At 43.1% G+C, this 12422-nt stretch overlaps 1 protein-coding gene across 4 annotated transcripts in view; it reads left to right on the top strand.

Moving 5' to 3' along the window:
• Positions 1-12422, top strand: part of FAM234B (family with sequence similarity 234 member B) — a 132973-nt gene that overhangs the window by 13151 nt on the left and 107400 nt on the right. For all 4 annotated transcript variants that reach the window (XM_063672449.1, XM_063672450.1, XM_063672451.1 and 1 more), the window contains exons 3-9: positions 958-1056; positions 4070-4258; positions 5338-5468; positions 9132-9279; positions 9646-9787; positions 10791-10934; positions 11117-11198. In XM_063672449.1, coding sequence (XP_063528519.1) covers positions 958-1056; positions 4070-4258; positions 5338-5468; positions 9132-9279; positions 9646-9787; positions 10791-10934; positions 11117-11198 — 935 coding nt within the window. The remainder of the gene's footprint in view (positions 1-957; positions 1057-4069; positions 4259-5337; positions 5469-9131; positions 9280-9645; positions 9788-10790; positions 10935-11116; positions 11199-12422) is intronic.

The following is a 12422-nucleotide window of genomic DNA, read 5'->3' on the forward strand; positions in this document are numbered from 1 at the left end:
TATGTTTCCTATTGCAGTGTATAAGAATTTCTCTAAGACATAAACCTAGGAGTAAAATTGCTGAATCATACCATAGGGTGTGTGCATGTTCATTATTAGTAGTTTATGTTAAATTATTTTCCAACGTGGTTGTACCAATTTACATTTCCACTAGCAATGTGTAAATTCTCTCCAAATTTGGTGGGCATCCTCTGAGTCCACACTGTTGGGTGGTGGGGGGATGGAAGTCCAGACTCCTCACGAGGCCTCTGCTGACACCACCCCCATGGAGAGGAGGGAGAGGGCTGCCTTGTTGATGCTAGTTGGGGTGGAACTCCTTTGGTCCTGCTAGGTGAGGATGACAGTCCTCGCCCTCACCTGGCCTTCTCTGACATGATCCTGATGGTGGTGGTGGTGGTGGTGGTGGGGTGCCTTGTTACATCCAGGAGAGGGTGGGAGCCAGGCTCCACATTCAGCCTTTGCTATATGGGTGGGTGGAGCTGGGCCCATAATTTTATCTTGGGTGTTTGGTTGGAGTAGAGCAGTTATTATCTAAAACTTTCCTGTCTTGCTGGACTGCACCTTTCCTGGGCTTTTGGCTAGGGAAGCCAGCCTTTTCTGGGGCTTTTTTGTCTGTACCTGTGGTGTTTCTGGGTTGCTGGCTTTTCCAGCACCATATCTGGGTATTATGAGGCCAAAAGAAAACCCAGGGGACTCATCACCTTGTCATTCCTTGGGTCTTGCAGTCCCTAGCTGGTCTGCTTCCTTCTCTCTGCCTTTTAGAGTTGTCTTATGTTTGTTTTATATACAGTGTCCAGGGCTTTTCCATGCACTTAGCAGGGGGAGTAGGGAGAGGTGTGTCTACTGTACCTAGTCGAGGAACTGGAGTCTGCCTGGTGTTTATAGAGCTACTGGCAACAGAGAACTGGTTTGTGGTAACTTGCTCAGGACCTTTTTGGTTTTTTATGTGTATAACAGGTGGGGACCTGTCTCCATTGGAATTGGCTGATGTGAATGGAGATGGCCTGCGTGATGTGCTTCTCTCCTTTGTGATGTCAAGGAACGGGAGTGCAGTAGGTAAGAGACGTGTTTTTTCAAGGCTGCTACAGGGGCACTGTCAGCTAGGAGAAAACATCAGAGCTGTGTCCCAAGTGGTACTGCAGAGAAGGATCTGCAGTGAACAGAAAGTTACCATGGTTCTGGCATACATGAAAACCCTCATCAGAAAGCTTCCACATATAAATAAAGCTCAGTCTAAGAAATCGGAGGGAGTTATAGCTGGAAGGAATTTTTAGTGGTGACCAGGCCAGTGAAGAAACTGTGATGCAGAGAGGAAGTGACTTGTCCACACACTTTGCAACGAACAGTGTTAGTCCTCGGGTTTCATGGGTTTTCTCCTGGTTTTCCATTGCCTCTTAGATTATAGTGAACATTGACTTTATGCTACCCTCCCATCCCTGGCAGAAAACTTTTGTTCATAGACTTACACATCTTTACACAAATACCTCTTGGCCGGGTGTTTTCCTTTCCCCCTTCATTTACACTTGCAGACCTGCTGTCCATCCCGCTCTCTGCATGGAGAAGCTGAGCTGTATGGATGGTATCAACAGGCTTCCTTGCCTGCTGGTCTCCTTTCAATGGGGAGCACAGCTCAGGAATGGGAGGGGAGTAAGAGTGTGAGGGGAGGTATTCACTCCCCTGGCTCCCTCCCCGCCGGGGTCACCGCAGGATGGCTGCTATAGCCTTGACCCTGGGTCACAGCTCATTTCAAGGTGGCCCTCCTATAGGACTTTCCTTTTCTGGATTCCAGTAATTGCATCCTCTCCTTGTGTCTTTGCTGGGGAGCCTAACAGTTCTGAGGGTCTGCACTATCACTTGTGGTGTTTCTACATGCTGGCCACATCTTTGTGAATAGTCTCCTTATGAAACCGTCCACAACTTACCCTAATTTAGGGTGCTGTTTTTGGGATCCCAGCTTTTACACATGTCAGCTGTAGAAAAAGAAAAAATGCGTTCTGATTTCAGCCTAAGTACACAAGGCTTTTGGTTGGTCCTGCAGCTTCCACTACAGTGGAGTCAAACTGCAGCCTGTGAGCTGATGCAGGGACCTAGTTTGATGCTGAGGGTGCCCTAGTGACTGCTTTTAAGTCATCTAGGCCTTGGAATACATGTCTAGGTGTGTTTTAGAGAATTCTAAACCACATCTCTTACATTAGTAGGAGTGGCTTTCTGAGATGTGGAAGCAATCTGGGTGGAGATCTGCTGTAGAGAGCATCTCCAGCCTAGGAGTAGATTTCTGTGCAATCAAAACTTGATTACACTTTTCCTGCCCGTGACTTCTGAAGTAAAAATCTTCCCCATCTACTTAGATTTAGAGATGTTTTTAGTCATTTGGTATCTTACGTAGTTTGCTTCATATCAAGACTCATAATGGCAAGGCCGTGGGTTTGGACACAATATGGACCAGGCTGATTTGGCCACAGACTGTACAAATAAGGATATAGCGAACATATGGTGCTTTCTGTGTGTTAATACACCATTGCCAGCACATAACGTATGAAGGAATTTATCCTTCCACACAGTCCTGTGAAGTAGACTCATTATTATCCCCGTTTTGCACATGAAGAAGGTGAGATGTTGTGAGGTTAAAGAACTTGCCCAAAGTCCTACTGCTGGTAAATGATAGAGCTGGGGATTCGGATCCAAGGAGTCTGGCTCTGGAGTTCATGTCCTTGACCCTCATGCCAAGCTGCTGTGCCCATAACCCACAAAGCTTTGTGCTACTGGACACAGAGGGATTGAATTTTTTATCTATTCACTTGTTCCTTCATTCAGCAACTGTGTGTTGATACTAACTGTGCGGCAACCACTGTGCACCTTCTCTAGAGTTCTGATGGTTACACACAGACTGCCGAACAAGAGGAGCCTGGCCTTGGCCTCGAGAAGTCATGGTCTAGCAGGAAGGGGTAATCCATCACCATCTGGGAAAAGATGAGTCAGAGCATTGTAGGATGGAGTAGGGTTCTCCAGTAGGAAGAACCGCATAGGATAGGGATCCTAGCACCTTTGAGAAGCCTGGAAGTTACCATATACCACCTCTGTTTGTCATATATATCTTCTGGCAACAGGGTCTGAAACAGCCAGCCATTGTTTGTCACTTGTTTTTAGGTTGTATATTTAATTAGTCGTGCTGAGGAATAGGTAGAAGGAAGCTCTAAAAGTTTTGTTTCCTTATCTGTATTAGTTGTTGCTGAAAGTGGGAACTGTATGAAATGAGTCACTTGTCCCTATCCTGAGCGTGAATGTGAAACTGACAAGGGAGAAAGTTCTGAGTCTGATGTAGTAATTAAGTGACATAAAGGCTTATTTACTAAGGACATGGCTACTCTAATGCCTTACCAGCTGTCCTTGGACCTAGGTATTAGTTCTTCCCAAATATTTTTTCCTGACTGGGACCAAATCAATTGATTCCGTAGAACTCTAGACTAGCAAGACCCACTCATCATTGCTATGTGTAATCTTCAAGTTTATTTTTTCAAAAAAGAAAATATTTTTCTGCTCTCAGGAAGCATTTATTAGTGATGATTAGAATTCAGGTATTTTGCTCCCTGCTCTGCACACGTTCTAGATCAGTCTCGTGTTTCCAAGCATATCTTTTCCTCCTGGTTTTTTGTTTTTAACTACTTTTTCGCATTCTTGATTTTGCTCCTGTCTCTTATTAGGCAAACAGTTGGTTGCTGTAGGTGCAGAGATTAGTGAGACAGTCTTTCTCCTTAAGGATATCACCATTTAGTTGGGGCCGAGGTGGCAGACATGTAAAGAGAAGTGTTGGGAAAGGTGCGGAAGTGGAGATGCATTCGACAGTGTAGAGGAGGCCACAGCTCTTGTCTTACATGAGAAGCGTGTTCAGCAAAGATGACAGGCACTCTGTGTTCACACCTTGCTGCCAGAAGTGTGAGAGGGAGCTGAATACACAAGTGTGGTTGCTGCCTTACCACCATCCACTCGCAGTTTTCTGGCCTCTTATTCATCTCTGCCTCTTATCTCCTCTGCCTGCTTTCCTTTTTTTATCTCTCTTGTATGCTTTTAGGTGTCTCAAGGCCAGCTGCTAATCTTGTATGCCTTTCGGGGATGAATGGCAGCACACTGTGGTCTAGTCTTCTCCCTGAGGAGGCTCGAGATATCACATGTTTGGAGCTGATGCCAGGAAGCTTGGCTGAAACCATCTGCCTTGTGACAGGGACACACAAGATGCTCAGCGCATTCAATGCAACGTCAGGTAAATACCATTTACCACAAAAGAACTTTGCTCCTATGAGCCATACTTTTGGAGTAGAATAATCTGTTGGGTAGGGGACCTTTTGACTCTCACATGGTGGAATGTCTGATTTACTGCTCTGGAATATGGTTATTAAGAGAAATGAGAGAAAAGGTTTGGGCAGATTGAGTAAACAGATCCATGGTTCAACCTGTTTGGTGATATGATGGGGCTGGAACTGAATTACCCAAACAGAAACTACCCTGAGGCCTTTGGTGTGTAAATAGTCTCCTGACTCTGTTCTTTGTACAAAAGACAACTGAACTTTGATTCTTCATATTTAATATACATGGGGTCCATGTGTAAACTTGGCATTAACTACTTAAAAAAATACGTCAGTGAAGAAATAAAGGTTTGTTGAGGCTTGTTGCCTTTTAGCTTCTTACTGCATTCAGACATACATGACAAAGGGAGTGAAAAAGAATCACATGTCCTGAAGGCTCTTACAGAATCCTAAGTATACGGCCCATAGGCTTGGTACTGCTGGGCCGTGTGCTCATGTGGAACGGAATAAATAACATCCTTCCCAGGTTTAGAGGTTGGAGTTTGGTCGCGGGGTGCTTCTGAGTGAAAAAAACTGGGATTTGAGTTAACTGTAGAACTGAAGCCATCTTGAAAACTTCCTATGATGCTGTGGTGCTTACTTATGTGACCGTGTGGGGGAAGGAAGCAGAGTGGTCTGGTCGGCTGCCCCTGGATGGTTCCTTAATAGTTGTTATAATCTCTTAACAGATCAGTTCCCTCACCCCAGGCAAGTGAGCCCTTCTTTGTTGGAAAGGATTTAGCACCTCCATTTTATCTAAAAAAAATCTAGGTGAGAAATCATTGCATGGATTTGTTAGCCAGATACTTGAGGATTCAGATCACGCTGCCTGCTCCCTCCTCTTCAGTAAGACAAAAATGAAAGGCAGTAAGTAGGTAGGAGTTGCTGTCTGTTGTTCAGCCCATTGCGTCTTTCTTTTCTGGCCTGGGAACATGGCATCTGCCTTTTCCAGAGGCAAGAAGTTGTCATAGTGACCAGCCTATGTGTCCTTCCTTAGGGAAAGCCATTTGGACTTTAAACCCAAACTACTTGTCCAACGGTACCTTGGCTGCCCCAGTTGTGGTACTGCCAGACTTGGATGAAGATGGTGTTCGAGACCTTGTGGTTTTGGCCATTGGCGAATTGCAGGTATGATCTCTATTAAATGTTTTTTGTTTCTTATAGGGAATGCTTCTATTTTAGTTGTCTCAGCTCCTAGTGTTACGTTATAAATGCTGCTTGAAATGTTCTTTTTTACAAGGGTTTAGGTTTAAGTAAATTCTCTTTGTGAGGTTAAGTGCATACTTGACCATTATGAACCCATTTTCTCTGGCAGCCTCATGGCTCCATGGACTGGGGTGTAGTGGAGCTTTAGAGTTAGATAGGTCTGTATGCGAATTCCACCTCTACCACTTTATATCTTTGCGGCCTTGGGCAAGCCGTGGAGCCTGTCCAAGCTCTGGTTTCTTCATATGTAAAAAAGACATGTTATATCTACTTATATCGTTGTTATGAAAATTACAGCTAACATATTTAAAGTGCCTAGAGTAGTGCCTAATTTTTACTGTGTATATGTATTTTTAGTTTTACTGTATTATATATGTACATTTTATGTCAATTATAAAACAATAGAACAGGCTGATACAAAGTTCATAAAAGATACATAGGAAAAAATCTAAGTCAAGCAATAATAACAACAATGACCAAAGAAAGGAGTGTTGTAATCTAGGCTGTGACAAGGCAAACTTTGATTCAGGACAGTGGCCCTTGAATTATGGTCCTAAATTATGATTTGCAGGAACTTCAGTGTACTGGTTACTCTGCACACAGATAAAATAAGAGTAGTCTTTCCCCCAAATCACAGGAAGGAATACATTAATGAACAGGATGATCTCAATTTTAAGTTTTTATTCTGGAAGCGTTTTTCAGAGCTTTTGTCAAAGTTTCTCTAAGACTTTTTCTCAGACTTCCTAGTGTGTCTGCCAAGGAAATGCTTGTGCACCAAAGAGTCAAACAATCGGCAAAGAATGTTTGTGGAAAAATGTGGATATGGCTAATTTTGCCTCATTCGATAACCTATTTTAATTTTAATAGACCTTGTGTTTGCTGTTGTGATCTTTGTATTGCATATATGGAGTAGAGTTGTAAATTCTGGAGGTGAAATTATGTAGAATGGAATGAAATCTGTTAAGATTTTGTGGCTTTCTGCCAAGAGTCCCCTAAACTTAAGAGTGCCTCATCAGTCATGAGTTTTGAGGAGCACTACTCTAGCACACTAAACTCTCCCTTACATTTGCAAGATAAAGGCAAGATCCAGAATGAGCTAAATTTCTGAAGCCTACTTAGTTTTAAGGGTTTTAAGCTTTAAGGGTACTTTATGTTCGTTTTCTTCAGCTAGCCAGTTGGTCTCAAAGTGGACCCGAACCAAGGATTCAGGAATTATTCATGTAATCTTTTTTATCCTAGCCATTGTGAATAAAGAGATTGGGGACTAGGGAAAATTTGAATTATTACTTCCATCAGGGAGCAATTCTTTGAAGGGGAACATATGGGGAGACACGGCAAGCCATTGAACAAGTTTTTATGTCGTGATTGAATTTAGAAATCTTGGTCTAACCATCCTGTCTGGCCACTTATTAGCTGATGGTGGTTGGCGGGATAGTGGCTCAGGCCCTTGGAGACCCTCCATAGTAAGGAGGTCTCCACTGAAGGAAGCGGCTTCTTGCCCACTCTTACTCTGTGCCCTTTGTGTTGGTCTCTACTCAGTGTATTGCCCATCTTGCCCTACAGAATTTACTTGTTTTCACAGTAGGGTACAGCTAGGGCATAGTCTCAGTTCTGCTTGAAAAGTGGTAGACAGTTCTAGGAAAACCTTGTAGAGGCACTAGGTGTATAGCGCAGCAGCTTCTTCCTTGTACTGACCTCTTTTGACCTCTCTGCCAGCAACAAGGGACCCCAGGAACCTGTATAAGCTCCTGAGATGGAAGACTCTCTCTTCACAAGGAGGGAAACCTAAGTCTGTGACTTACAGTGATTGCATTCGTTGATCTGGGTTTAGACTGAAGTGGGCTTGGAGAACTGTACCTGGTTTTTGATTACAGGAACTGATAAGGTCTAGAACATTAGTGGGAATGGACCTTGAAGACCATTTGGTTAACTTTCTTGCACCTTGCTATGATCTCTGGTTCAGCATTACAGACATGTTGGCACCCCTACTCTCTTGGCGCACTCAGGCTGATGGGAATAACACTAATTTGTGAGGCGGTCCATTTCATTTTTGGGCCAGCTCCAGAAAATTCTGTCCTAAGCAGAAAGAAATCTGCTTTCTCATAGCTTCCACTCATTGTTCCAGGTTCATTCCCATAGAGCTAGTGTGAATGAGTCTAATCCCCTTTCTATAGGAAAGCCCTTTAACCATTAGCCTAGTCCCTCTAAGCTTGCTACTGAGGACTAAATATCCCCATTTCTGATACTGTTCCTCATGCAACCAGGAAGTCCAAACCCCTCTTTTTCTTGATTTATTTCCCTTTGCATTCTAGTTTGTCCAAATCTCTTTTAAAATGTGGTACTTATATCTAAAAACAGCATTTTATTTGTAGTATAATCAATATATCAACCTAAGGGAATTGTTACTTATTTTGATGTAGACTCTATTTCTGTTTTTGCAGCCAAAGATCATAATATTTTTTCTAAGATTTGCTTTCTGTTTGTAATCAGCTAAAGTACCTATATCTTTTAATGATTAATTATTAATAGACCAGTTTATTTTTTTCTGGCAGATTTTGACTCATTTTCCAGCCTAAGGTTTTTTTGAATTTTGAGTTTGTCATATGCCATATTAGCTATCCCTCTCAGCTTTGTGATAAACTTGAATTCTATTCTTTCAAGTCTTTGATAAGAATGTTTAATAGGAATGGGGCAATAGCAGAGTGCTATGACATTCCTCTAAAAACCTCCATCTAGGCTAGTATTGATCCCATAAGTACCTTTTCCTGGTACATGGCAAACCACATTTCTTTATCTTGTCCATAGAGTTCATGATGATAAACTTTGTCAAAAGCTTTACTGAAGTCAAGATATCAGTAAAATCCTCATATTTCTTAACTGGTGACTCTACCCCCAAAAGAAATCCTCTAGAGCTGAAGTTGGCAACTGTGGCTTGTAGGTTAAATTTGGCCCACTACTTGTTTTTATAAATAGAGCTTTGTTGGAACATACTCACACCCATTCATTTATGTGTTGTTTATGACTGCTTTCACACAAGAACAGCAGAGTAGAATAGTTGCTACAGAGATCATCTAGCTGGCAAAGCCTAAAATATATACTATTTGGCCCTTCACAGAAAAAGTTTGCTGTTCTCTGTTTGAGAATAAAGTTGTTGGTGTCCAGGCCAGACATCTAGTGTTCTGATGGGAGAGCACTGCCTGGATTAACTCTAGCTGGAACCAAATATTACTGGGGATTTCTGGTATTGAAGTAAAGACCCAGGGGCCAGCCATCCTATGTTAAGCTATAGGCTAGAATTCTCTGCCTCAGGAGACTATTCAGCAAGCAACAATTCTGCTTCAGAGAAACTGTCTGAGGTGCTTTGAAGATGCCCTTTGCCTGGCTCTAGTGAGGCAATGGGACATTTGCTTCACTTGCTTACTTGCAGGGAAATAAAGCGAAGCAGGTTTGGCTTTGTGCTTTCCAACTTGGGGGAGTGTTTCTGAGCCCGTGGCTTATGAGGAGGCAGTGACTGTCTGGAGAAGCCATTTAATTAGGAAACGACAGGGCTTCTATTGACTCCACCCCCGTCTCTTACTTCCTCAGCCAGATCTGTGCTTTCTGCTGGTGTCTGGCCGGACCGGAAATCCAGTGGGTCGACCTGTGAAGTACAACATCGTGGGAGTTGGGAATCTGATTGGTCCTCAGGTTTACATCACCACAAACAGGGCTGTCTACATCCTGTTTGGCTTTGGTAAGAAGCAAGGCTGGTTTTTGCTCGTGTTCCCCACTGGCGTATGTGATGAGGCCTTCCTTGTGAGACAGGGTGAAAGCTCAGGAACTCCTGACACCAGCCTTCCCGTAGCCTTCTAATGCAGGGGCCTCTTACTGTCCCCCACTGATCACAGGCTATTAACTCTGCCTTCCCTTGCTGCCTCCTCTAAAGGGAAGACTTGTCCAGCACCCACTTAATCACCTCCCCACTTGTTCCATGTTGTCCAGTCTGGGCGGGCTCTGTTAGACCCATCTGGTCAGGCTCTGTGTCTCTTGCTCAGATCCTCATCATGGGACAGTTCTGTTAAATTCAACTTCTCAGTGTTGGTTCTTCCTGTGGTGCTAGGAAGTATACAAGCTGTCGCCCTGCGGGACATTTTTGTTCAGGCCCAAAATCGAGACAGCTCACCACCTTCTCTGCAGATAGAAGAACCAGAATGGGAAAAGCGAAGATCCATCAACCTGTCTGAGCTCATTGATGTTTACAGGTAGGGCAGTTGTCTGTCGTTGGTCACAGTGAGATCTCTTGTGAACTCATATGCCTTTGAGTCTCTTAAGTTTGGTTGGGCTGGTGAATATGTGGGTAGAGGTTTAGGGGAAACAGTGCTTATCTTAATTTACCATTTTCTGATCTGGTTAACATGAGTTAGAAATTTTCTTCTCTTGGTAACGTAATGCATTGGTATCTATGTGTTGGTGACCACATGTGATCACTCCTTAGGTAGGATGCAAGGAAGGATACTTAGGGCTCTGAGTCAGAGTAGGGAGGGAGATAGACTTATCTAACTGTTTGCAAAACTGTGCTGAAGGATCTGACCTACTCTTTTCTGTATTTTTCTCTTAGTTGAAGCATCATTTTGACAGAAGCAAGGACAGCGTCCATGAAATCTTATTTTTTATTTTTATTTATTTCCTAACTAGAAGCATGTAGTTTGTCACGTGCAGGGGATTTTACCCATTTAACCCCAAGCCTGGCTAATAATTGTTTCATTCTTTCCTACCAGAAGTTCCAAATCATTTTCTAGCATTTTCTTAGGCAGTATCATGGTGTTTTGGTGACTTTGACAGGTATGAAGTAGAATGGTCCCAGTGGCACTGAGCAAGAACTAATTCACTGAAATGTATGCCATGGGCTGCTGCCCAAGCTCATTGGCAACCTCTGGCCTCCTGTCCAGATCTCTGTCTGCCTTCCCTGTGATTATCCTTGGCTCTGTTGCCTTTCCCAGAGTATCCAATGTGAGAGATATTGCACTGTAGCACTTTTCCTGTGAGTTCCTTTTGAACTTGTATGGAATTTTCTGGGGATCCTTGGTTTCTAAGGTCAAGAAAATGAGATTCAACTGAAACAACAGTGTGTCCCACTTGATGAGATAATGGTGGGGCATGAATACAAGAGTGTGTACAGGTGTACATATACTGAGAGAAAAAGCCAAAATAAATGGCTCAGAAATCTCATCCAGAGACTAACTGTTGGGGTCTTATTTAACCCAGTGATGGTGTTGAGCTACTCCAGATGGTGAAGGCACCAGATTCCAACTGCAGCAACCTTCTGATTACAACCAGACAAAGCCTTGTGCTGCTTCGGGGGCAAAATCTAACACCTTACTGGGCATTGAGACTTCAAGGCCTGCTCAGGTTTGCATTGTGTTCCTTCTTGTGTTTGCTGTTTTGATCCACTTTCCCATGTTTAAAAATTGTCCAGAACAATTGCTTGCAATTCTTATGTCTGGGGCCAGTGCAAGAGAAGGGAGGGAGAGTTCTTAGTTTTCCTGTTTTTCTTGTTCACTATTGATTGCTTACTTTGTCCTTATTTGCAGCCAGCCTACTCCTGGATATTTCACTGATGATCAGACATTAGACTTCCTTCTGCAGATACAGGATGGAGTTGGGATGAAAAAGGTAAAACTTTGGGCCTCAGATCAATCAAAGCATATGTAAAGTATATACTTTGTGTCCAACTCTGTGCTAGGCACAGCAGGGAATAAAAAGAACCTAAAATATTATCTCTACCTTCAAAGAACTCAAAGTCTCACTGAGTGGATAAAATGAAAACTCACAATTCATTGCTAAAAATCTGTAGCACTGGAAGCCTTTCTAGGATAATCTCCTTCCTATGTAGGAGTTTCTTGTTCTGGATCCCTAGCTTACAGTTAGGCAGTGGGAGCCTTCTGAAATCTCTTGGTGGGGAAAGACAGGTATAAAGAAATGTAATGCTTTAACACGCAGCTATACCTAAGATTTCAGAGAAGTCTGTGGTGACTGGGGTTTTATGGAAGACCTTATAAAGGAGGGAAATATAAGCAGGGCTTTTTAAAGCTGAATCATATTTATGTAGACAGGAAAACATGCCAGGTCAGGGGTGCCAAGAGCAGAGGCTCAGAGACAGAAAGGATAGAGCACATTCCAAGGACACTGAATAGATCTTTGATATTGCATGAAGTTGCATATTGTGAGAATATAATGATTGGATGGATGACTTTCATTTCTTTAACATTACAGCAGAATTACAGAGTTACAAATTTTTTTTTTTATTATCGACCTTGCATTTTGGTTTATTTTCACTGTGAAATATATATCTATTTCTATACATTGCACATTGTTCCCTGAGAGAGAAAAAGAATTCAACAAACACTTTATCATCACCTCTAATGTGTGCCAACTTCTATGCTGAATGCTGGAGACACAAAATTAATGAAGACAGAGTCACTACATAGCTCTGCTACGTGGTGGAAAGTGCTGTTGTGGAGGTTCGCACAGGGGTCCACCGGGAACACAGGGAGCAGATGGAGCACAGGCGAGCTGGAGGGCCAGGGAGGAAAGAGATGCGTCATGTTGGTCAGGGGTTGTATGTGCAGAATCATGAGAGCAGAGAGAAGGTTTGCTGAATACATAAGGGTGGGCTGAGGTGCACTCCCACCAGAGAGATGAGAATGAGGTCAGCTTACAGAGGGCCCCAAAAGTACAGCTGCAGAATCTGGAGGAGGCGTTGGAGGCTACAGGGCTATTTGGTTATGGGCAGAGGACAGATACATTGATAAAAACATCATGTTAGGGAGAGACTTCCAGCAGTGCTATATAGGAAAAGCCAGTGCCTGCGTGTAATTCAAAGGAATTTCTGATACA

Source organism: Pongo pygmaeus, chromosome 10 (assembly GCF_028885625.2).
Source record: "Pongo pygmaeus isolate AG05252 chromosome 10, NHGRI_mPonPyg2-v2.0_pri, whole genome shotgun sequence".
NCBI lineage: Eukaryota > Metazoa > Chordata > Mammalia > Primates > Hominidae > Pongo > Pongo pygmaeus.